The following is a 27691-nucleotide window of genomic DNA, read 5'->3' as shown; positions in this document are numbered from 1 at the left end:
GAATTAAATCAGTAAAATGACATAGATTACATGTATATCGGTCTAATCAAAATCGACATTCATTTAAAGAAATAAGTTGAAGTGTAAGAAAAGTTCGAGTATACATTATTATGTTATTATATCTAATCAGAATGTTTGTTTTATCACGTTATAAAGCAGTGTCTTTTTACAAAGAAGCACTCAATTATTCTAATGTTATCATCTTAACATTGGACTTTTTATTAACATCATAAACATAATCTACAAAACAAATTTAAGACGTTTTAAAGGCAAACCAAAAACAATGTGTTCGAATTTGTGATTAGTATTGCAGTTATTATTATGTCGAGAGTAACACTCGTCCCAAACTTTTTGACGAGACAAAAACTGTTTCTAGCTGATCAGTAACACGCAAGAAACAATATGTATCAACGTTATGCTTTCAAGTCTATTGATAGTTGTTATTTCTACCAGAGCAAGCATTGTCTCAAATATACATAACACACGGTATAAACACGTTTTTCAAAATATCAACATGTCTATTCAGCGTTCTAAACGTAGTTTGTGAAAGAACTTTATACAGTTTGGCCGTGTTACATTTACACACGGATTGTTCAGACCACAAGTCCTTGGTCACAACAAAACCAGCACTTTCTATGAATTGAAAGTTTGTTCAAATACACATTCATCACATATTCGATTTTACAAAACCAATTAAACATCAGACACATAAGCAGTACCAATGCAGCGTTTTTATAAACAAGCAATGCATATTTACAACATCCGAATGATGGATATAAGTGAACATAGTGAAAAATCTGTGTGTTATATTTCTCATCACGAGACGTAGTAAACACGATTATTTATCGTCTAATGCATTGAATAACTGGTACGTTAATTCGTGGTCTAAATGATCACTTGAAGCCGATGTCACCCGGTCACGTGATAAATTGTTGACAAATCACGAGATGTCATAGATGGCTTGTCACGTTACTCGTTTATGTACCCATAAATACACCGGAAAATTCCGAGCCCTGTCGGACGACGAAGCTGTAGTTGGACGAATTGTCTATATAAACCGAGGTATACTGCTTTTCCTGGAATTATAGAAAGATATGTTGTGAATGATATATTTCACATAATACGTTGCACGCGAAAATTTGTGTGATTCAGAGATGCATGTTTCATATTGAAATACATGAAAGTCTTGATAAATCGTCTATATATAATTGATATGCTTCTAGCTACTATTAAGCACACTTTTGTAGTCAGCAAAAGAAATTTTAAGTTACCCACATTGTTGCCATGCTTTTTAATTATTCATGTGAAAGGAAATTGAACTGAAGACCCTTAATATTGACACTTGTTAATTAACGAAAAATGAAATGGAACTATAATTAAGTACTACAAAGTTGAACATACAATCGTAGTTACTGTAAAATGTCTACAGTAACAAGCAGGTTAATAAAAGAATAAAAGTTATGTATTATGTTTGTTATTTTGCATTCAGCTGGCTGTGCATTTATCATTTATCATGCTCACAATAATATTTATTTTTACGTTGTTATTAAATTATTTATTTTTTTAAACGCGAAGCTGTCATTTGCTTAAGCTAATACAGGTGTGCTAGACATATTAGTTCAATTACACACAGTCATAACAAACAATTTAAATATTGTAACATATTTCAAATTTGAGGATTTAATACTTATGAAATCCGTTATGTCATACAAGGTGTTTGCTATAAAAGTGAATGTATACTTTCATCGAAGAAGATTGGACATGCTTTATTTTACGTTTTATTTTGTCCCCTTTATCACATCCAGAGTTTTAGAAATGTATATTTATTACAACAACAACAACAACATTTATTTTAGCAATATATATACATTTTATATATACAAGAAATACAAGTAATGGCAGATGTGGATTAAGTGTTAAATTGAACACATGGTGTTAGTTAAAAAAATATATAATTATATTCGTTTGAAAGAAATATATTCAACATTGACAACAATGTAATGTTAAGAAGTACAGTATTCATTCATTGAAAATTATGGAAGTATTCAGCAACAAGTTGAATAAATAATTAAAAATCTAATTATTTCAATACCAGAATGATGGTTATAGTTGTTAATTAAAAAATTACAAAATCTGAAAGTTTATATAACTATCATAAATAATTAATAGCTTTGCCATTAAGAAAAAAAGCAAAAGGAAACAAGTTGAGTGGAAACAAATTAGCATTGTTTATAATGCTATTCAAATTTATAAGGAATGAGAAATTGAATTTGAGTGAAGGTATGTTGTGCGTGAAATAAAAGATGGAATAATGTTAAAGGGTTGTTACGTTTTAAATGACTAATAACGTATCTAGTAGGCGTCGTAAATTTGCAGCTTCGTATATAAACTTTGCTAGACTAATAAGTATAGTTTTATTTTCTCTGGACTGGTTCGCGCTAGACTGTAGCAGCTGTTTCTGTTAAAAATTGATTTCATCACATTTAACAAAATTTATTTCTGCTCAATAATTGCTTAATTGTTTGTCCTTTTTGTTTTTGACGAGACCTTTAAAATTTCCAAGGAAATAAAAATGTGACTACCTTTTCATATTATGCAATTTCATCAATTTGCTTTAAGCGAGTTCAGTGCACCTTCTTTCACCATAAACACACGCCTTCACGCAGTTTGACATTTCTTTGTTGAACAAATATTGCTTACATGTATTTTCTAATAATGTATCGCAATGTTTAAAAAATTCACATGAAACGCTTTGGTAACATTTATTTGTACTTGCATAAATAACGTTTTTAATATGCAACTTGACTATTTCAATAACTGCAAACAGATGTTATCTGATATTTATTACTACTGTATATTAAAACATATAATAAATTTTGCACAAACCATTATGCAAGATTTAAACGATCATTACTTTCCTCTCGAACTATACAAGTGACAAATATATGACAAAGGAAGAGACGATTACAAAGATCGTATTGTTAATAATGATTGACAACTTTTTAGGCATATGGTTAACTTAAAATTGGATTCTATTTCCTTTTAACTGGGAATGAAATAGAAACATGAAACTTATCATTTGCATTTATATTTAGTGCCCATATAGTGCCATTCATTGTAAACATCTATTAGATTCTTTAAACGCCATTACAGTGTGGCATGACTGCAAGAAAGTCTCCAAAAGGTCTATGACTTTGGCAACGCCAATCCTTACCAAATTGAAGTATGCCTATGAATACATGATTATACATGTACTCATTTTATCAACAAAAGTAAACGCATACGTGGATGTTTTAGCTTATATGTTCATAGTTTGATGTTTATTGCTTAGAAAGCGATTCCACATCATGAATCTATTTTGAATTCACAAACGACAATCTTAAGCCTGGATGCACATGTATTACCACAACGTCGTGATGCTACTAAGATCAAATATAATTTAAGTGATAACAACTTTCATCTACTTATTCATCTAATGAAATCGCTGAAATAATGTCTAAACAGGTAAATTATCTATCCGGAGTAGTTTAATTCTTTATAGTTAACAGCATCGGTTCTATTCAAAATGCTGTTATTTTTTATTTTTTTAAGTAATTACATCAACTAAATAATTGTTAAACGGCTCAAACTTCACAATGTGTTTGCTTTAATATATTTCAAAATATTTCTAATTGCTCAATTTGTACAGCTTCCAAACAATGAGACATATTGGAAAGCAGGAAAACTGATTTTAAAAACAAACCGTTTTCAGAATAAAACACATACACGTTTGTTTCGTTTTAACTATTGAGTAACATGTTCACTTCTCTGCTGTTATAGTACAGTTTTGCAAATGTTGTAACTTAAAGGTAAATAGGGACCCACCTCACCACCTTCCCCCTCCCCCTTCTTGGTGATATAAGTTTCAAAACAATAATTGTTTTCACAATACTTCGTATTCCTAGATTGTCGTATTATAAAGTATAGACATAGACATTACAAGTTAAAGCTATTTCATACAGCTTTGGAGCACTGAATATGTAAGTATAATACATTCTAATGTTTCTGTCATCCAATATACGTCTTATCGCACTTTCTTTTTCTTTTTCCTCGCACAAAATGCGTCACAATCACTTGGTCATAGTCATTCTCATTGAGATATTCATATTCTCGATTTCCAAATAGAACGTTTGCTCAAATTGCGCTTTAAAATAGAACCTTAATGTCAGGGGCAATACTCACTTTTAAAAATAGGAGCCCGTGGACGCTGGAGGTAAATACGGTACTGTTCACAAGCACACCCGTCAACGTCTCGATGGACCTATACGGCGAGAAGATTATACTTCAATTCATAAATAGTGAGGGTAAGAGTGAATACGAGAAGCAATTAACCCATTTATGCCCAGAGGACTCTCCAATCCTCCTAAATTGGATCAGTTTATTTCCAAAATTAGGGATGTCTAGTTTATTATTTCTATATTTAGAATATATCTTACAGAAATTCCTTTAAGCAAACAGCGCAGACCCTGATGAGACACCGCATCATGTGGCGTCTCATCTGGGTCTACGCTGTTTGCCAAGGCCTTTTTTCTAGACGCTAGGCATAAATGGGTTAATAAAACCATGATACAAATGAACGAATGCGCGAACAAACGTGACCTACTTGAAGCGAAAAATATTATAAACCAATAACAAGACAAGAACAATGTAAAGGTGCTAAATGTATGATGTACCTCATTTGTACTTAATTAACGTATATGCGAGGATATCAAAATGGTGTGAGAAATAATTATCTGATGTTTCATTTTTCATGTACTAATTACACTTGAAGACTTTTCTAACGCATCACTTAATCATATCAATACAGCGCCCTTATTTTTGAACAGCTTGTGTTGAAATTTGGACCAAGAATAAGTCAATACATATCTGATAATTCGTAAAAATTTAATTGAAATTGAAAAACAACAAAATATAAAACTTAACAAATTAAAAAGGTCACTTCAAAAGTCAAATTCGCAAACTCGTACAACATTAAATAATAACAATGTGAAAAGTAAAGCACATAAACTTACAAGTCTTAATAACTGACCGGCTTGCAACATGCCGATTTAGCCGTTTCGCTCCTGAATATTCATACGAGCCATATTGTTTTTCTATAATTAATGTTATGTATTTCTTGTGTAAAAAAATAGAATTATGAAATTGAAGTTAAATTGGAATAACATGTATATCGCCTTTTACTACACTTGTTGATTTTTCTAACGCAACACTTTTAAAACTTACATATCACAGTAATGAGTACATATTTTTTATTTAAAATTGCACATGTGATCATTTGACTACAATATGTGAAAACCAACGATAAAATCATTTATCCATGACGATCGGACGCTTTAGCAAGTGGGAAAGGTAGCCTATTAAATGCAAAGTGCGCGATTGCGCTCCTGAATATTCATACAAGCTATATTGTTTTCTAAATTAAGTTTATGTTTTCCTTGTGCGTAAAACCATCCAAAATAATTAAATTCAAATAAAACTAGAATTAAATCGCGTTTCAACATTTCCACGTGCAAAAATATGGAACCACACCTACCCCACGTGCTAAAGCGTCCAGTCGTCATGGATGAATGATTGTATCGTGAGCTTACATAGAATGGAGTCAAATGAACGTATGTAAAGTTTTAAATCAATATCTTTTCTCATAACTGAGATATTCTACTTTGAAAAGTGATGCGTTCGAAAAGTCCCCAAGTATAGTTGAGGACATACACTATTGTCAACAATGACGTAATTAAAATACAAAACTTACGTGTTAGTTTGGCAAAGACTATTTATGCAGATAACGACTTTGATATGTTCATCATCTTTTAATCGCGCCTTGACCTTTCCTTTTGTACGCATTTGCAAATGGAGACTGGCTGAAAACTGGTACACGCCATCTCGCGGCACGTGGAAACGCCCTTCCCGAGCGTTAAATACGTCACCTCTTTGAAAGGAACCTTCGCCAAAAGGCTATAACAAATTAACCCATTTATGCATAGAGGACTCTCCCATCCTGCTAAATTGGATCAATTTATTTCCAACATTAAGGATGTCTAGTATATTTATTTCTATATTTAGAATATTTCATACAGAAATTCCTTTAAGCAAACAGCGCAGACTCTGATGAGACAACGCATCATGCGGCGTCTCATCTGGGTATACGCTGTTTGCCAAGGTCTTTTTTTCTAGACGCTATAGGCATAAATGGGTTAAAGCGAAAATTGTTGAAACCAGTACTTTGAGAATTGTGTAAGTAAAGTGTTTATATTCATTACATAAATAATTAACATGTTGGTTCTTCCTTTCAGTTCCAAGTAACCAACTTGTGTGTGATGTTACATGTAAACATGTTCGAAATGAGTAATTGAGAACTTAACTCAATAGAAGATCAGTGTGTTTATGTTTGAAGACCTGAATATATTTTTAATCAGAATAGTGAAAAAATACAGTATACGGTGCGTTGACATCCAAATAGCATTATTTTAGCTTATTTAATGTAAAAACTATGTTTTATCATGAAATAAGCATTAATATCGTTAATAATAACAAGCGACAAAAAGTGGTCAAACATGTTCAAAATTGTTTAGCTGCCGGTGTATGCTTAAACTTACAATGCACAACATACATGGGGTTGCTTTGAATAACTTTGATCATGATCACCACATCTTTGTAATAACCATTTCAACCATAGGTTCCAACAACGCTAATCTAGTTAGTGTAACAATTGCTTCATTTCAAGTACTTTTCCTTGGTTGGTTAAATGATTTTGAAAATATTATGTATGGTTTAATTTGGCCTGTAAGCGCAGAGCAGTTTATTAGTTTTTAAATGCAACGCGTACCCGAAGTTAGTGTGTTTAAGTTGTACATTTAATTTAACAAAAACCTGTTGAAATGCATGTAACTCCATCATAGTTTTCCGATTGACCCGGGTGTTAGTTTTCAGCCGCAATGAGAAGCCTGCGTATACCCTCGGACCGTGAACCACGCCCCAGGGAACCTGACCCCCGGGCATGTCCTGCTGAAGGGGCAAGGTCCAATTGCACAGCAGGTCTCGCTGTAAATATATACAAACATTTTAGATAGTTTCATATGTACAGAGGGACAGTCTATGAATGGTAAAAAATATGTTAGATACTTTGTTATTTTATAATTGGAGTAATGTAAAGAATAACGAGGAACTCGTATACACATATGTTAAGTACAATCATGCGTTACAATTGGACACTTCACGATTAAATTGTAAGACACCGAGGAACATTGCGGAACACGTCAGACACATTGCCTTTTAAGGTTCAAAGTGTCATACATTTGAGCCTCGAGCGGGACATATCGGATTTATTGCATGTGCGTCTTAAATTAGCTACTGCAGTCCACACAGCTCAGTCCGCATTAACTTGCTTTTCGTTAAGAAGAGACTTTCTTTAAACGAAAAATAACATAAAAACGGTTCGTGTCGTCATTGATTAGCCTGTGAGATTTGTACAAGCTAATCTCGTCAACAGTTTAAGAAAAGCATTATGTCTGTTTTTACAGAACATTGTTTATTTGTTTTAGTTGAACATGTTATACTCACGGCTGGACATCTATATAAAGTGATATATTTTAAATAACCTATCATCAACCTGACTGCCCATATATCCCACATATTAGTCGGACATTTCATCGTTTTGTCATATATATTTAAATTATATATTATTATAGCTGACTTTTATTTTTAAGTTCATTGCGTTTGCAAATAAGCCATTTCCCAGATATATGTCAGATGTTTATCAGGAGTACAGGAGTACAGTCGGTCAACCGATTCCGGCTCAATAACCAGTTCCGACATTCTTCAATAGTGTAATGCTGGCACGGAGAGTGTGTTCAGAGACGTTTGTTTTCTGTAGTATTATGTAAATATATGATTTCTTCGTCAAACAAATGTACATGTATGTTTACAAAATTGGTTGAACTCTTGGTCAGCGAGGGCTTGCTGTTCCAAACGAGGCTCTAGAACACGCAGATATATCGGACTGGTTACAATTTGACATGGTGCTGTCTGGTGGTGTTCATCACATTGAGTGATAGCTATAGTTCAGATTTTGACAAAAGCATCATCTCTGCATTTCAGAAATATAGCACAGATAGCTTTTCCCCATGGACATTTCCCGAGTAAGAAGAACTTTGATGCACATATCAGAAAAATAAAACTCCAGCAGACAAGCTGTTCAGAACAGTTCTGTTTCTGTTTCTTGCATGTCTATTTTTATCAAGTGAGTGGCAGTTCGTGCTGTTATGATATGTGAAGAGCTTAGAAAGCATTGCGTCTGGCAAGTTATGTCTTCTTTTGTCACAAGGCTTTGTGAAAGCCATTACCTACAATATGCAAGCTTGCGTAAGGCTGTAAAGAGGTCATGTTGTTTTATGAATAATATTTACATTTTAGTTCATATTATAATCTCTTGTGCGCCATGTAAATAATATGCATAGGTACTGCTGTTTTGTGCATACAATTTACGTTGTTTTTCATATTATGATCTACTGTTCACCATGTTATCCACAAGCAGAGGTGCTGCTGTGTGTGCATAATATTTACACGAAACTTTAGTTTTCTACAAAAATGTGATCATATGGTGAACATGCTGGTACATCATGTCTCCTTAACTATATATATTGTAGTCCGTTATTTTATTCATGCCTTCCGATACTGTGCTGATATATTTGGATTATGTGTGCTAGATAAACAGGCTGTTGACTTGTATGCAATTAAACTGTAACATTTTTAATTTTACCATGTTTGTGTGTTTCCACCCCACATTCTGAAACAATAACTCTGTACCTTATTGCAGTGAGTCAAAAATTCTTTGAGATGACCCCCCCCCCCCCCCACCCCGATTGCAAACATCTTAAAATAGATATGCGTGTCGGACTTGCTCGACATGGATCGAAACTGGATACGTTCGGTGCGTTGTTCACATGCGTAGTTAACAAACATGCTCGATTTCTTTAAATTGTACTTTAATTGTAGATATTAGACGCATTTTTAATATCTCGAAAAAGAATGAAATTCGTGTCTAAAGCAGTTGTGGAACTTACAGCGAAAATTGAAAAGATGGACCGCAACTTGTTAACTGACTGTATTAAGTAAAGTTTTTCCGAACACCGCATCCATAACTAAGGTTGCCTATTAAATGCGCCGTCTCTTCGAAACTAACGGGGCGCAGTCCTTACTTACTTACAAAATATAAGTTTTAGTTACCCCCCTTGAATATCCTTTTTTTTTAATTAAAAAATAAACAGCGATAGAAGCTCGAATATCCATGCATTCTTATATAATTAAATTATTTTTAAATATTAAATAAATAATTGGATAAAGACCCCTTCATACCATCTCCGCTACCATTTCTTTAGCCCGCTTTTCAGCCGCTTCTGAAATATCAGAGATCAAGATTTGTCGTTTTGATGTGTAAGATGGAATTCTTATCAATGTACTGGATAGTATAAGGATTGGTAATAAACATGTCTGGTTAAGTGGCGCTCATTTTTTTTCATGGTAATTATTGCGCTTGAAGATTAGAACCAATTAATTATAAAGCAATGAAATCGACAAAACCCGATTGTTCTAGAGTTGTATACTCGAGGGGTTGTTTGCGTTCTATCACACTGTCCAGAACATAGAATTACAATTGCCAACGCTAAGCTTTGAAGTGCAGTATCAAACAGAAACTAAAGATCACTTCACCGACACATTTCCTACGTTCGCATGTGTGCTATAAGAACAAAACAAGATTCATTATATCATAACGATTATTAGCTGTGCTTAGTTGTAGTGGAAGTTGAAGTATCTTGATTGTCGTGGTATACATTTTCTGAAGGATAAATAAAAGATACAACAAATATTACCAATAAGTAGGGTGAAGTATTTGTAGTGTTCAAAGAACGTAATGCTTTTTAGTATATGAAGCAGCTATAGGAGTTGGGTTGTTATTGGTTACCTTTAATCAGGTCCTCTACGGCTTTGAGTATCTCTTCCTTTGACACGCTCGTCCCCGGGGGTCCGGGAGGCCCAGGTGGCCCTACGGGTCCAGGTGGGCCCAACTAAAACATGCACGTGGGGCTGTGGATATATACTCGTTGTGCATGCAAAAGATTGAGGTTGTTGATTTAAACTTAATAATAATCGTCATCATCATAAATTTCAGCGTTAGCAAATTGACCATCATGTTTGTTTGTTTTTCAATTTCCATGAATATGTACGTAGCATGATGGTTATGACTTTATTATTGTGATGTAGGTGGTGGTAGTTTAAATAGTTATGGTAATGATGATGATAAGTATATGATGTTGATTATTACAAAGATGCTGTTGGTAATGATGACAAAAAGGATGAAGATGATATTTATTGTGATATTGTTGATGATAATCACGATATTGCTGATGATATTGATGAGCACGGAGTAGTTTTGATGATGATGATGATGATGGTGGTGATGATGGTGGTGATGGTGGTGATGGTGGTGGTGATGGTGGTGATGATGATACTGATGATGTTGATGATGACGACTGCGATGGCGATGACGATGATGATGATGGTAGTGGTAGTGGTGGTGATGATGATGATGATGATGATGATGATGATGATGATGATGATGATAATGATGGTGGTGTTGATGGTGGTGATGGTGGTGGTGGTGATGATGATGATACTGATGATGATGATGATGATGATGATGATGATGATGATGATGATGATGATGATGATGATGATGATGATGATGATGATGATGATGATGATGATGATGATGATGATGATGACGATGATGATGATGATGATGATACTGATGATGATGATGATGATGATGATGATGATGATGATGATGATGATGATGATGATGATGATGATGATGATGATGATGATGATGATGATGATGATGATGATGATGATGATGTTCCCAGTTATATTTAAGTTTTTAAGGTATTAACATGTTACAGATCGTATTAATATTGTTAAAGGTTTAACAAACTAATTGATTTTAAACGAACTCTGGACTAGAGTACCCACCCATACCCTAACAAACAGACGGGTTGCGTGATTACTATATGCCCTCAGTGGGATCACTTGGAAAATTGAACTGTGCCCATGTATTTGGCCACGGAGGCAAACGCTTCCCGCTGATCGTTATAAAACTCAGTTTATTGGCGTCGCACTGAAGTGCGGCGTCTCGTATGTAATACGTTTTTTTTTCGCTTATGGGAGGAGAAGTTATTTTACGGATCAATGTATATATTTTTGTTGTCAGAATATCTTGCATAGTGGTGATTTTTTGTGTAAATTAGTGTAAATAAGTACTGCATTTGTGCCTATTACATTTACTACAACATTTATTGCCAATAATGCAAAGCTAATTCTTTTAATAAATAACTGATCACAGGGACTGGACAATAATAAAATATCACAGGGACTGGGCAAATACGCGAACCTGTGAAACTTTCTGGTTTTGTATAAAAACAAAACATAATCAAAATAGCGCAGACTTTTGCTGTTCGAGTTTTGGTTAACGCGTATTTTCTTCAATTTTACAACACGACAACGATTACCCGGTTTATTGCTTTATTGATAACCGTTACACTACAGTCACTTATTAATATCTTAGTTAGAAGGTGATTTTTCAAGCGGTTCCGTAGTGTAGTGGTTACACGCTCGATTCACATGTGAGAGACCCAAGGTTCAAGCCCCAGTAGAATCGAATTATTTTATTTGTGGTATATGTTAACTTTTTGTTTTGATGTAGACATTTTAGTTAAAATAAATATGCTGTTTTATTATAACCATTTTTTTTCATTATGCCCATGAAATATATGTGTGAGAGGGTGGGGGGGGGGTCGTAAACACATTAAAACTTTTACAGTGTTTTCATATCAATAAGTACTCAACCCCTATCGTAAATGAGCAACGTAAGAATAAGTTCAGAATCATCTCCCCTTGAAGTTGAGAAAAATATGAAATTACGCTTACAAGATGAAGCAGATTTTTTTAAACCTACACAGCTCTGTTCCATTAATGAAGCGTATACCAATTTACCACTTACGCGTTTTTGTTAGTTCTTAGTTTTGGTTGATGGCGATTGTTTCAGACAAAATCGTACATGCGTAAATTGACATATTTAAAAAACATGTCAAAGCCGGAAGTTACCAGTTTATTGCTGCTTTTGCGTTTCCGCTTCTTCTTCCGGTGCTCCTCGTTGCGCCGCTCAAGACGGTTTGAAAACGTGAGCCAACTGGACTTCGGATCGATTCGCGTTCGCCTCCCTTCACTTATACCCTAAAACAGAAAAAAAACATATACATGTATGTATAATATATAAGCGTCTCTTTGGGAAAACGGGGCTTAATGCGTGTGCCTAAAGCATTCGCCGACAGTAGCCTGTGCAATCCGCACAGATTAGTCAAACCTTCACTTTCCGCCTAAACTGGACTTTCTTCTAAAGAGGTACTTTCTTTAAAAAAACAACTTAAAAGCAAAAGGTGTCGTCCATGATTACCCTGTACGGACTGCACCGGCTGATCTTCGACGACACTTTGCGCACATTGATTTAATCCCTTTTTTTTAAGAACGATACTCATATTAATTTTATTATATGGTGAAAATGGATCCCATCAACATTTTTTCCGGAGACCGGTAAATATTAAAACACTCATTGATAAAGTACGACTCGACCAGTCGCAATATAATTTATGCTTGATTGGTGAGATTGATTTGAGACCGCATAATAGTGTATTTCCATCAATAACAAATACACAATATTATAACAACATGTTTCTTTTTTTAAATATTGTAGTCTAGATTGCTTGTTCATCTCTATATAAACCTCGTATAACAGACGTTCGAATATAAACAAACATCCAAGCACGCGAGAATTAACAAGAGCTGTCAGAGGACAGTGCGCTCGACTGCTCGAGTGCTTGACAGTATGATGTAAGCCATCATGGGGAAATTGTTCATATTCAATAATTTATAAGACGATCTTTCAAAAATAAAAAAAGGAAAAAAAATTTTTGGGAGGAGGGGGGGTTGAGAGGGGATATAATGTGGGGTGGGGTCATTTATTATACGATCTTTCAAAAAAAAAATTATTGGTTGTGGGGGGGGGGGGGGTAAGGAGGATGGGAGTAGGGGGGAGAGAGGTGGGTATAATGTGGGGTGGGGTAATTTATTAGATAAAAAAATTGGGGAGGGGGTGAGGTTGGGGGGAGGGATAGGGGTGAGAGGGGGGTATAATGTGGGGTGTGGTAATTTATTAGATGATGTTTAAAAAAATTGGGGGGGGGGAGGGGTTGGGGGGGAGGGATTCTGGGTAGGGGCGTGGGGTATTGTTTGGGTGGAATCCATTGTGGTATTCAGGTAAGTGTTGTTTTGTCAAATTAATAATAAAATGTGATCATAAATAAAGAAGTTATGGCAATTTCAGCAAAATGTACAATTATCTAAGTGTAAAAGGGGCCATAATTAAGTCAAAATGATTGATACAGTGATCTGCTCTTGTTTATAGGTTGGGGTCATGTTGGTAAACAAGTATGCAAAATATAAAAGCAATATGTCAAAGGATATAGGAAATATTTTGGGTAGTACGCAAACTTTAACATAGATTTATCAATAATATGCATATTTTAAGTATAAAAGGGGCAATAATTATGTCAAAATGCTTGATACAGTTGTCTGCTTTTGTTTAAAGGTTGGGGTCATGATGGTAAACAAGTTTGCAAAATATGAAAGCAATATGTCAAGGGACATTGAAAATAGTTGGGGTAGTACACAACTTTTAACATTTGCTGCATATTCTAAGTGGAAAAGGGGCCATAATTATGAAAACATGCTTGATAGAGTTGGCTGCTCTTGTTTTAGGTTGGGGTCATGTTGGTAAACAAGTATGCAAAGTATGAAAGCAATTTGTCAAGGGACAATGAAAATAATTGGGGTAGTACGAAAACTTAAACATTTGCACGCTAACGCTAACGGACACGGAAACGCCGACGCCAGGTTTAGTAGGATATAATAGTCGAGCTAAAAATGAAAACTTGTCAGGTGTGTTGAATTATTTACAGAATAACAAAAGGAACACAACTATTTAAAAAGTATCATAAATACTAATAAATAATACAAGAAAAATATATTATCTAACGCGTCGTTACGATTTTGGGTTACAGAATTATGTTTCACAATAAAAATTGTGCACGACATTTTACACTTTCCATGATTTATGATGGGAAAATTAACGCTCCAACTTTTACGCATGTATGCCGTATGCCGTATGCCGTTTTTGATGATCTCTCATACATTTTAAAGTTTAAGAAGTAATTACAAAAGTGTGCAGTAAATAAGATAATTAAGTGTGCCATGACAAACGTTTTTAACCAAAGGCATGATGGTTAACACCTTAAAGGTGCTGAATCGCTAACATAACATACTTGTTCTGAAAACAACAATTTTGAAAGATACACGCTAACAATAATTATTGAAAATAATTTGAAGTCATCTTGCAAGTTAAGAGTATTTTCTTTGCCTAGGTATGTCAAAACGTACTAGAATACATTTGGCTGGTAAACTGCCCATGTTTTCTAAAGTAAACGTCGACGGAGACGATCGTCAATGAGAGCTTATTAAATGTAAAGAAACTAAGAAATAGATGGTTGCTTTTTTTCTTTAAATGTATTTTTGCTTTTAAAACTTGTCATTAATGCAAGTATGGATGTTATCATTATTTGTGGTATGTGAAACAATGCGAACACCATTTCAATGACAAAAAGGAAAGAAACAAGTTCAGTATCTTTAATCTTGTTTGAACCTTTTATTTTAGGGAGGACATGCCATGCCGTGTTTCCCGTAGACCAAATAAAACAATATTTAAACTGTATTCTTCCCATAAGAATAGTTTCTGCCGAAACTTCAAATGTTTAAATATGTGTATAGTTTTAAAATTACCATGTATGTCGACTTAAGTTAAATATATAAAATATTTTCATTTCAACGGTATGCATTTGTTGGTTATTAACTATTATTTCCTGCGTTTCAAACAGTGCGACAAATTTTTATTTAACGTTTCTTTGGAAGGTTTGATTTTTTATTAAATACGATTTCCACGTTCTTAATGATTTGTGTGTTCATATTTGCAACAACAACTTACGAATGCATAATGTATATTACTAGAGCTTAACAATGTATGGAATGTTTTCGCATGGTATTACTTACGACAAACATGCAACAATAAACGAAATCAACAGACCTATTAAATAGTTGGAAATGATTCATTACATAAATGGATGGCTAATATTATGAGCAAATATCATTTTACTTACATTAACTGTTTAAACACTTGTTGTGCGTACTTAGTGATCAAATACACATTACACATTTTAACCATTACGATTAACATTTTACTGAGGTCCTTTCTTACATCCGATAAGAATCTGTTTATGGAACAGTTTTTTAGACGTCATCTCAAAACACCGTTATAATCCCATAAGGCATTAACTTATGTTATCAACGTTTTGTGCTTTTATTGATTTTAAAAAAGGCGTATGATTTTATAGATAGAAATATTTTATGGACTAAACTATCTCAGCTAGATATTGGTATATGAGGAAATATTTTAAATGCTTTAAAGTCTGTATACAGTAATGTTACATCATGTGTTAGAATAAATGGTTTATGAACAGACTGGTTTAATGTTGAGTGTGGCTTGAGGCAGGGGTGCTCGTTATCTCCCCTTTTATTCAATTTGTACATAAATGATTTAGCTGTACGTATAAGATACCTAGATAAAGGTGATACTCTTGATAGTAGTAAAATATGTATTTTATTAAATGCAGATGATATTGCTCTTTTAGCAGAAAAGTAAGAAGATTTGCAATTTATGCTTGATAATTTATATCAATGGTGTACTGAGAATGATATGAATGTTTACCATGAAAAGAGTAATATTATACACTTCAGATCACAATCTGTCAATCGAACTTTATATAATTTCACATGTGGACCCCATAAGTTGAGAGTGGTCGACATGTATACTTACTTGGGGCTGTTATTAAACGAGTTCCTTGATTATGATCTTACTGCTAAAAGTATCTCCTAAAGTGCAGGCAGGGCCCTTGGGTTACTCGTTGCCAAATGTAAATCTATAGGCGGAGTGCCATACAATGTTTTTAAGAAACTATATGATAGCACTGTTGGCAAGTCATATCCTATGGGACCTCAGTGTGGTGAATAAGATCATTCTCTTGCATAAATGCAGTCCAGAGTCGAGCCATGCGCTTTTTCTTGGGTTTGGGCAAATATACACCAAACAGTGCTCTCTATGGTGAATTATCATGGAAACCACCACATGTGAAACCATGGAGATCTGTTGTACAGCTATGGCATGGATTAAACGTATGGATGACAATAGAACGAATAGTAAAGTGTTCTCATGTTCTCAATATGCTGTCATAGAAGTAATAATATTTGCAGAAATTGGCAATTTTATGTTAAATCTTATTTCAGACGTATTGATATGTTGAATTATCTTGATGAATGTGCAACAATTACCTCTAAGCAATTATGTAATATTGTAGAATCTGTAACCATGCATAAATACATAGAAGAGTGGAAAGATTCAATACAGAGCGAACAAGGTCCATCTCGTACTGGTAGAAACAAACCTTTCAATCGAAAATGAGATTCATGTAATACTTATATGTCCTGCGTATGTTGACGATAGAAATGTCGTATGACGTAAGGCCACAGAAATAGACAACAACTTTATAAATATGTCTGACCAGTATAAATTAATATTTCTTTTTCCAATGAAAGTGTTATGTATGAGACTGCCAAAACCTGTTACAAAATACTTCAATCTAGAAATAACTATTTGTATATATAGTGTAGTTGGGCAGTAGGGGTGGTCTGTTGTATGTACACTGGCAGTGTCTTGGTCTTGGTCTGTGTTGCAACCCCCTGTGATGACCACCAGTGTACATGCCATGGATTACCATATTTCTTGATTATACTATCAGATATTTAGATTATTCATTCTTTTAGTCTTACTTGATTTTACTGTTTTACATAGTGTACAAAGAAACATTATAATTTCCTAAGAATATGATAAAGTACATATCAGTTGTGCTAATCAGTTTACTTCAGGCCTGGCCTGAGGTGATATGTGTTTTATCTTCATTTTACAATTTTGGCAAAAGGCACGATATCTCATTTTAGTATCTTAAAATTCTTGTTTTTAAGGCAGTTTTTAATCTTATAAATGAAAGTTAGGATTAGCACTACTGCTATGGCTTTTAGTTAACTGTACAGTTGTTTCATTTTTGAATGCATTATGTATATACTCTCCCCAGTAATTCAGTAATCATGTTGTTTAAATGTCAAATACATTTACATATATCAATATGAAAACATTGATATTGCATACATAGGTTAAATGGTAGTTGATCTACCAATACACTAGGTTACCAACAAGAAAATTGAATCTACACATAATCATTCTCTACTTAAGTGGCCAACCACTGGCTTTGTTACTGAATAAAACGTAATTCATTATAGCTCAATAAATCCGCTACTGCCATTACTATAAACTTATACTCAACAGCCACACATCTACCTACACTCACTCACTCACTATCTCGTATTCATATCACCTACCTAAATCCCACTTATACAAATCTTTTTCACACAATCACACTCACTCACTTACGGAATACATGTACTATCTTTTACCATAAATGTGTTCTCTATGTTATATAGACTAATTTTTATAGTCTCTTATAATTCAAATTTGAATGGCCATTTACAGATGTCGTTATACATGTGTTTTATATCTATCTTGTATATACTATGGTGCACATGTAAATGGGTGAGACTGAAATAAAATAAAATATGTCATAAGCTCATTAGCTATAAACCAGACAAAGACATCCACAGACCATTACGAAATACAGTTATTGAGTATATATAATACAGATTCTACTTGAATCCAATACCATTACATTCTCGCATAACCGTTACATGTTCGCCTATCCCTATATTCTTAATAGATCGTTACATTTCCCCTAGACAGTTTCCTCTTCAATACGACGGCGCCCAAAAACCGCCTTGCTGTTTGCCAACGACTTAGCGTCACTTTGATAGTCCGTGGATTGTGAAAGAAATACCTACGTGCATTGTTTGAACACTCTTCACACGAGCGTACAACAACGTCGAAATCCGATTCAGTGGTCTATTTACTCATGGACTATTGTAGATTCATTCTTACCTGGCGTTCGTTAAGACTTAAGTTTACATTCTGATGATGTATCAAAGGATACGCGTGAAAAATAATTGGACTGTGTAAATATGCGTAGCCTCTTAATCTAGAGAGTTGATTTAAATAGGTGTAATTTGTTACTTTTTACATCTCATCGTTACAGCGCTGTTTGCTGGCGGTGACAAATTAATATCGCGCTACTCTGACCTCATTTGTCTCTAAGAACCAATGACAATGTATTTGCGGAATCACACGGTATTTGAGACGCATAAATCTCCGATACGGACGAAATCATACAGCAAAAGAGCTGCGCTCTTGGAAAACGGGGTTTAATGCATGTGCGAAAAATGTCGTCCCAGATTAGCAAGTGAAGTCCGCACAGACATATCAGGGGCGACAGTTTCCGGTATTTATTTATTCAAGTGTAGTATATATTTAGCGAAAATGTATTGTATCTTCTTGAATAATGTTACTATACAGCTAAAAATAAAATAGTCAGAAGAAATAGCGCTCTGTGTTCCAGAAAGCCATAAACGAACGATGCAGTAATTTGAATAGTGATCGTTTGAATATAACTGAAAAAAAATGTTTAGACAAAATTTCAACTGAATATGATTGCAATAACTAAGAACAATAATTACTGACTACATTATAATACGTTTTTTTTTGTTTTATATTTTCACACAAAATATCCTGCATTTTACTAAAATAAGTTTGTGTTTATACTTAAGAATTTGCGTAACATATATATTTACCAACCTGAATACAAACTTTTTGAATTAATAATTTAAGTCTTTTAGTTTAGTTATAGTGACCTTTTCTGCATTTAAACGTCAGTTTAAAAACAAACTTCAGTTTATCGACTTTATCAAATTACGCAATTAATTCATCCGCTTTTAAATTGACGCATATTTTGATAGGTTGGCGTAAAAGGTTCATGACAACAAATCAAGAGCCAAAACAAACACGGTTTGCTGGGAGGTCGAATCTCTGAACGTTAACTTGGTATTCAACTTGTGTTCTTTCTTCATGAAGAGTTTCCTGTTATTTATGTATTCTGAAACATCACAAAACTGTTAACCTGTGAATTTTGAAGGTATACCAATAGAATCCAATCCGAGAATGTACGTATGACATACATCGTATTATCTCTTGGTAGACGTACAGAAAACACGAATAACAAAATGGTTGTCTTGCAGTGTTCCTATTATTTCATGTGCTGTACTAAAAAACACATATTTTCACTCATGTCTCCACTTCTTGCGGAAATATGCTTTAAATTTACAAGAAAAGTCAAAATAAATGATAAAACGATATAAGAATTAAATCTTCGTTCGTATATAAGCATCCCTCAGGTCTTAATGCATGCGCGCAAAGTCTAGTCCCGGATTGGCCTGTGCAGTCCGCACAGTTTAATCGGCGGCGACAATCTTAGGTAGAACTGACTTTTTGTTTGGAATTGGCTCTCTTTGAACGGAACATATCATTAAAGCGGAAAGTTTCGTCCCTGATATGCCTTTGTGGAATGAACAACCTTATCTGGAACGACATTTGACTCACGTGCATTTAGTCCCATTTTTTTCCAAACCGAGGCTTATATAACATTTACCAAAATCTGCGATGAAATTGATGTCAGAATCTGATGAAATTGTATATTTCTTTTATATGTATGTGCTACCAACTAAAGTTCGTGTTAAGATCAACGTCATATATTTTCCCAGTTACCAGTAGCCCTCTGTAATAATCTTTTTTTTTTCAATCAACCGCAGCTTGATTATGTTTATCGATTCATCATCGAATTTCTATTTCTTCATTTACCAATCATACTATCAAATGCAAAAGACGGTATTTGTTTCTACTTAAATCACTACAACTAACATCGCAGAAACGGTAGGGTAGGTATATCACTTTAACTTTTGTTGTCGATATTTTTTTACGATTTCAAATTAAAAAAAAATGCGATGACATGCAACAGTTTAAGGTCGGCACACGCAAATAAGTTCGGTCGTTGGTGGAATCAAACAACTGTTTTACATTAAATGGATTAATGGATTTATATCCAGTGTTTTAAGTTTTAACATCAAGTCAAATTATCGCAAAACCATCATTTTTGAAGAAAATTATATGAAACAATAAAAGAAAAAAGGTATAACTTCAAAAAGTGTGTTTTGTTACTTGGATTTTGCTCCGAAATTACAGTAGTTGAGTCGTATTAGCCGCGTTTTATGGTCGAATTCATATGCGGAAAGCGTCGTGTCAGATTAGCCTGTGCAGTCCGCACAAGATAATATTAGTCTGCACATGCTTATCAGGGACGACACTTTCCGCCTTAACTGGATTTTTGTAAAGAAGATTTTACCGTAAAACGAAAAATGCCATAAAAGCGGAAAGTGGCGTCCCTGATTAGCATGTGGGACGACACTTTACGAACATGCATTAAACACACTTCCCACATAGCACGGCTCATATATTTCATTATTAGCATAGCGTATATACTTCATTGATACGGTGAGGCTTGCATGGGGCAGTGGAAGCGCACTAGCTTTTGATTCCCATGGTTAAAGTCTTGGGAAAGACAATATTGAGTCGCGCTCTGTGAAAAGGGTTTTCATGCATGTGCGTTATGTGTCGTCCCAGATAAGCCTGTGCAGTCCGAACAGGCTAATCAGGGACGACACTTTACGCCTAAACTAAATTTGCGCTAAGAAGATACTTTTTCTTCAAACGAAAACATATCATACAAGCGGAAAGTGTCTTCCTTAATTAGTGTGTTAACTGCAAAGGATAAGCTGGGACGACACTTTATGTACATGCATTAAACCCCCTTTTCACAGAACACGGCTCATATGTTATATTCAAGTTTTTAAATAGCTGTTTGAATAAGTACAGACCATAAAAACTGTATAGATTTTGTAGTAAACAGGTTTAATGACATTTAAAACAAATGAAAATATGTGTACAAGTCCCTTTAACATGCACAAGTCTATTATTTGCAAATTAATTAATCGCAACGTCGATGTTAATATCAAAATGATCACTGAAGAACAACTATGAATGAACGCGTTTACAACAGTTCAATGATACAAATATCTTTGCTATTTATATGTCGTGACAAGTGTACATCATACATGACAGATATGCATGTTATTTGCACTTGAAAAATCGCTTAATAGTTTTTAGGTCACTATCAACACTTCTGTCAGAGTCATTGCAGCAGAGGTCAGATTTCAAATGAAGATACTGAACTATGGGCCATATTAAATCAAGGACATTAATGAGCATCCGAGATTATTCCGCGTTAAGAACCAACGCTTCAGATAACAAAATGACGCGTCATCGTGAAAACGGTATTTAATAAAGTTCAGATATGTAATGGATTGATAAGATTAACCCATTCATGCCCAGTGGACTCTCCCATCCTTCAAAGTTGGATCAATTTATTTCCAAAATTAGGGATGTCAAGTATATTTATTTCTATATTTAGAATATTTCATAAAGAAATTCATTTAAGCAAACAGCGCAGACCCAGATGAGACGCCGCATTATGCGGCGTCTCATCTGGGTCTACGCTGTTTGCAATGTCCTTTTTTCAGGACGCTAGGCATGAATGGGTTAAACAATGTACTAGTACTACTTGATTAAATGTTTTAGATTGCATCGGTGTTAATAAGTTGTCAAGTAAAGGGTAGAGAGCATAGTAAACTGCTAACAAATCTTCGAAATTTGGCATATATTGCATTGCAAAAAAAAATCGCGATTGTAGCAAGCTGTGCAAAAAAATAAAAGCCGTCATCTTTTACCAAAAGCACACACACAAGTTTTTAACTTAATATTCAATTGGATTTTTTTTTCGTATTACTAGTAGTATTAACAAAATCATTTAGATGAGTTTTTCTCACTTTTATTCTATTTCGCCACGAATAAAATCAATTTCTATTTTACAATTAATCAATTAAAGATTGCTATCTATTGTTAACAAGTACTAGGACTCTATATTTACCGCCGTATAACAGTTCTTAATTAAATATTTCTTATTGAACACGTTATCAAATTTCCAAAGGGAACGTCATTCGTCTGAAATACAAAAGCCGCTGTCATACTGAACTTTCATACTCGCTCACGGACAATGAAAAGAATACAATACAAGTATCTATTTTGACAAGTGTTGGATTTTTAATTAATCGCTCGACTACGCCCTTAAATCCACACCCTATTGTAACTATGCTATTCTTAGGTTAAGCAAAACTGTGCTAACTGCATAAGAATTAAATTTAGTGAACAGTTTAAAGGCAAGAAAACTTGCAAATATTGCATTGAGCGATCGTTAAAATATAGACGGTAATACTAGTCAAATATAGTTTGTATCGGGTCAGGGCTTCAGAATGTCGCATTGACCCAGCAGATCAGGGGCCATTAACACTGAATGACGTCACGAGAATATGAATGAAAGTGCATTTTGATTGAAGGTGTTGTTGTTTATTTGTTCAAAATGGGTTTCATTATTTTGGTGAAGTTTTATAAATATAATGTTAGTATTCGACAAATGAAGATAGATAAACATTTACAATTAGGGCCGTTGGGCTTTTTACATGTATAGAGAATAAAATAGAATCAATTCTTCGAAAAATGTTTAGGACTCAGTACTGCAGTCTAAACATGTTTCACATTTCAACATGCAAACAACTAATTAATCACACAGTAACATACTTAGTGCGACAATTATTACGTTATTTTCATTGAAATTTGATCTCATAATTCAAATCAATATTGCAAGTCATTTCTCCCAGACATGAACAACGTTCAAACCAACTTTAAGACATTTAGTTGAATGTTGCCTTTTAATCGCTTACGGTAATCATCTTTGCTGTCGATAACCTCAACCGAATGCGTGATACGATCATATCCGCAAACACGCCCTTATTAAAAAAAGTCGGACCTTCCTTTACTGTGCGATTAATTAATTCTGATTTTGATCTGGTATTATTAATTAGCGCAGGTAATTAGAGCACCTATCTGAACGGATGTAAGTAATCAGATAGTTTCTCATCGCTGATAGATGTTTTTATGTGCGATACATTTGTGATATTTTGTCTATAATTGTTTTATACACGTAATGATGAACATTAAGTAGAAAACACATTTCCGACTTCAAATTCGCACAAATACCAATCGTACGAGTCATTTATTGTATCAAAACACCCGGGTAGCCCTTCTTATCGAAATCATCATTGTAACCTAGTAACTTCTGTGTTTTTATCGTTGTACATTAACGCCTAGGACAGATTAACTCATTGGACTGTCTAAAATGTTTTTCACTAAAGCAATACTTTTAGTTAAATTCAGCAACTTACGACATATGTTTCTGGTTGCTTATACAACATATTTATTGCATGAAATTTTATTAAAATAATGTTATTCATATAAGAATTTTAACCGAAACAAAACATAAGCAAACGATAAAACAACAGGAAGGTTTATATAAAACGCTGCAAAATGTAGTAAGACAAACAACCATATGTGATGCAAGAAAGTGTTATCACATTATTTGGATGATTCTTCTAAAAGGATCACCCCAAAGACAAAGAATAAATCTCGCGTTGTAATTCTATTTTATCGTCGCAATCAGAATTAAACAGAATAAATAGAGGAAAACAATAATATGTAACAAAGCACTTAGGCCACCCTATATTTAAATAAGAAGTTGTATCAATAAACTTTGCACTCTAATGAAATGTTTTTTAATCAAAAGTCTTAAATATATTTCGACACCTGACGTCATTTTCGACATTCCTGAACGTCCCGAAGGTCGAGTGTAATCTGCGGACATCTGGCAAAGTCGGTAGGTTTCCGGGCGTTGTCGTGATAAACCGATTCAACCGGTTACGAACAACCCAAATTACAAGTGATCTTTCGCTACGGATTGTAGTGATTTTTCATGAAATGTTATCGTTATCGTGTAAGTTTATGTACAATTTGATATAAGAATAAGTTCAGAAATTAATGCCGAGACGCTTTTTTTCTCTTTGTCTAGTTCTTTGTCTAGTTCAAAATATACATGAAAAAAACGATCTTGTAAAACATCGATGGAATAGTGAACTGTCTAGGCATTTATATTTTGATTATAGGAATCTTAGTGACTAATGTTCAGTGTTGCATGTTATCGAACACTAAAAATCGATAGCTCCTAATAAATAAATGTGTTCTAACGATAAGTATTATTCAACGTTTATTTTGTTACTTATATAAGGCATTTTACAAAGCGTCTGCATATAAGCAAAATATATTAAAATTGTCAACATCAACATTATCGATAACCAAGACAATCGACAAGCATTTTATAAACTTTAAAGTTCACATGCAGTAGTAAAATTAATTGGAACAAGTGCGATGTAAAGCTGATAACATTGTACCGAAGTCCTCATAATGTTGTTGTCCCCTACCGGTTTCGCCGGAGGGGACTAATGGTTTGCGCTCTGTGTGTCCGTCCGTGAGCCTGTGAGTCTGTCACACTTTTCTGGATCCTGCGATGACTTGAATAGTTCTTAATATTTTTTCATGAAACTTGAAACATGGATAGATGGCAAAATGGACATTATGCACGTCATTTCATTTTGTTCCTACGTCAACAATTCTGGTTGCTATGGCAACAAATAGACTAGAAATACTGCTGAAAATGGTGGTTTTCTGGATCCTGCGATAACTTTTAAAGTTCTAAATATTTTTTCATGAAACTTGCAACATGAATAGATGGCAATATGGACATTATGCACGTCATTTTATTTTGTTCCAACGTCAAAAAATGTGGTTGCTATGGCAACCAAAAATTTCTGACAATGGTGGAGCCGGTAGGGGACCATATTGCTTGACAATAGCCTTGTTTTAATCAATAAATGCCTAGTGGACTCTCCAATCTTTATAAATTGGATCAATTTATTTCCAAAATTAGGGGTGTCGAGTATATTTATTTCTATATTAATAATATTTTTTACAGAATTCCTTTAGGCAAACAGCGTAGTCCCAGACCCTTAAGAAAATCTATCTGACGTCACATTAAGGAGAAACATGCGTGCAAATACCAGTTTTGTACAGAAAGATAAATAATTAACTCTTTCCGTTTTTCCGATGGCATTGATGCCCGAAATAGAGTAGCATTCATATTCATTAAGGAACTATCCATGGAAACTAAATTTGACTATTGCCATTTCTTGTTGCCTCATACATTATTGGGCGTATACACTTAAAGTGCAAACTCTTGTTGGTTGTTGATGTGCAATTATTCAACCTTTGACCTTTGACTTAGGCATGGTTAAGACAAATCGGAGAGTATGCCATTAGAAGATGAATCGATACTCAACAAGTAATCGCATGTCGCAAGAATCACCTGAAGGTCCTGTGTTCGATCCCCACGTTTGTTAGCGTTCTTAATATATCCCCCAAAAGACACTGGGTTCTTCCCCGAAAACAGACGCGAGAAAGTTACAATTATTCCGATAAAAACTAGCTAACATAAAAAGGTTTAAACTAAATCGCATATGATGTATGCACATCTGGCCCTCGTTAACGCCGACCTTGTCGTAGTGAAACGCCATGTGGTTATATTCCATGAACAATATCGTATAATTTATAGTTACCTTAAATTCAGTATTTCAACTTAAACGCGTTTAACTTAATGATACTTATTAAACAAGCGTAATCAATACCACTTCGTTGTCATTTAGAAAGTGTTCAAAAGGAGCGAGATTTGTAGTTATATGTCTGTCATAGTAATACTACATGTACTTAATATATTATTTGCAATTATTCAACTCTAAACTAGTGCGCCACCGGGTCGCTGTACGTAGACACTCATAAACAATCCAAACATTTCAAGAATAACTCATTATATGTATAATAAATGAAAGCTGCAACAAAATATCAAACTTTTAATAAGTACGTCATCAGTCTCATTGTTCGTTAACCCATTTATGCCTAGCGTCTAGAAAAAGGGCCTTGGCAAACAGCGTAGACCCTGATGAGACGCCGCATGATGCGGCGTCTCATCAGGGTCTGCGCTGTTTGCTTAAAGGAATTTCTGAAAGAAATATTCTAAATATAGAAATAAATATACTAGACATCCCTAATTTTGGAAATAAATTGATCCAATGTTGAAGGATGGGAGAGTCCACTAGGCATAAATGGGTTAATTGAAGCGAAATAGTTCGGTACAAAGGCAGGTATTGACCACACCATTCCTAGACTTCCGAGGTAAAATACTGCTAAAGCTATTGAAACGGTTCAATTCTAATAATGATACGCATTAGAAAGCCATGCTTGTTATTACAGAACGGTGGTGTTGTTTTTGTTTCTATAGACACAACAAGTTACCTCTTTATTAGTACTGATATTAATAATCTCATCCGGATCGTACTCGTCCGCATCCCCGTCGGCCTCGTCGGCACTGAACGGACTTCTTCGATATCGGTAATTCTCACCGGCGTCTTCGTCGGCGAACAAATTTCCGCCGGAGCGGTGCGTGCGAGTCCTATGCCGGGCACCATGACACGATATCACCGACGCCGACAGTATAAGAAAAATTATCACAAGGTTAAACCGAATACATGTCATATTCCTCATTTTTTTGTATTAACCCACACGACTTATTGCAGGACTCAACATCCAATTTTCTTAATGCTATCACCTTGTAGTGTGGAGGTATTTAATTCCTTATTTCGAATCTGCCAATTGTTGTCCTCGTAGAAAAGTGTTAAAATACAATGTTTGAAATGCCCAGATCTGCCGTACATGTTAAAATGTTAACACACAGTCTATCTCTTCCATGAAACTATTACTTTGAACCATTTGAACGAAACAGAATAGATCCAAAATAAAAGGTTCGTTTTTAGTATGTAAGATTTAAATTCTTCATTACTTCATTTAAACGTAGCCAATAATACTATAGTACCATTTCACATACATGCTAGATAATGTTCTGCCAATTATGAAATACACGATTGAGCGGTTAATTATGTCCTTGGTATTCTACTATTTCACATTTAACATAATATTCCGCGAGAGTATTTTTTAAAACATGTGCTCACATTACGCGTTTCAAAATAATAAACATTATCCGCCATACTAATTATAGGTTTTGTTTAATTAATCACACACGATTTTAATAGTCTCGGATACAAAACTATATTTCCGTCATAAACATCATAGGTGTTGATTAAAAAATCACAAACGATTTTAAATGTCTTAGATACGAAACTATATTTCCATCATAAAAATCATAGGTGTTGTCTAATAAATCACACTCGATTTTTAAATTCTCAGTTACGAAACAATGTTCCCCAAGTACAAGTCCACTTAATGCAGCGCGAATTCTATTCTCGTTAGATATAATTTGTACCCAAAGTCAATCGT

The 27691-nt window shown here is 34.3% G+C and overlaps 1 protein-coding gene across 1 annotated transcript; it reads right to left on the bottom strand.

Annotated features, from left to right (window-relative positions):
* Positions 1-184: 184 nt before the first annotated feature.
* Positions 185-27691, bottom strand: LOC127882074 (adipolin-like). Its single transcript, XM_052430500.1, has 8 exons — positions 26654-27691; positions 12196-12324; positions 9998-10100; positions 9391-9431; positions 6907-7077; positions 5789-5991; positions 4222-4300; positions 185-1076 (listed from the first exon to the last, which is right to left on the bottom strand). Exons 1-8 carry the CDS (start codon positions 26900-26902, stop codon positions 978-980), a joined length of 1074 nt encoding a protein of 357 aa, XP_052286460.1. The 5' UTR covers positions 26903-27691; the 3' UTR covers positions 185-977.

Source organism: Dreissena polymorpha, chromosome 5 (assembly GCF_020536995.1).
Source record: "Dreissena polymorpha isolate Duluth1 chromosome 5, UMN_Dpol_1.0, whole genome shotgun sequence".
In the NCBI taxonomy this organism is placed as follows: Eukaryota; Metazoa; Mollusca; class Bivalvia; order Myida; family Dreissenidae; genus Dreissena; species Dreissena polymorpha.
This window is presented reverse-complemented; position numbering and strand designations above follow the sequence as displayed.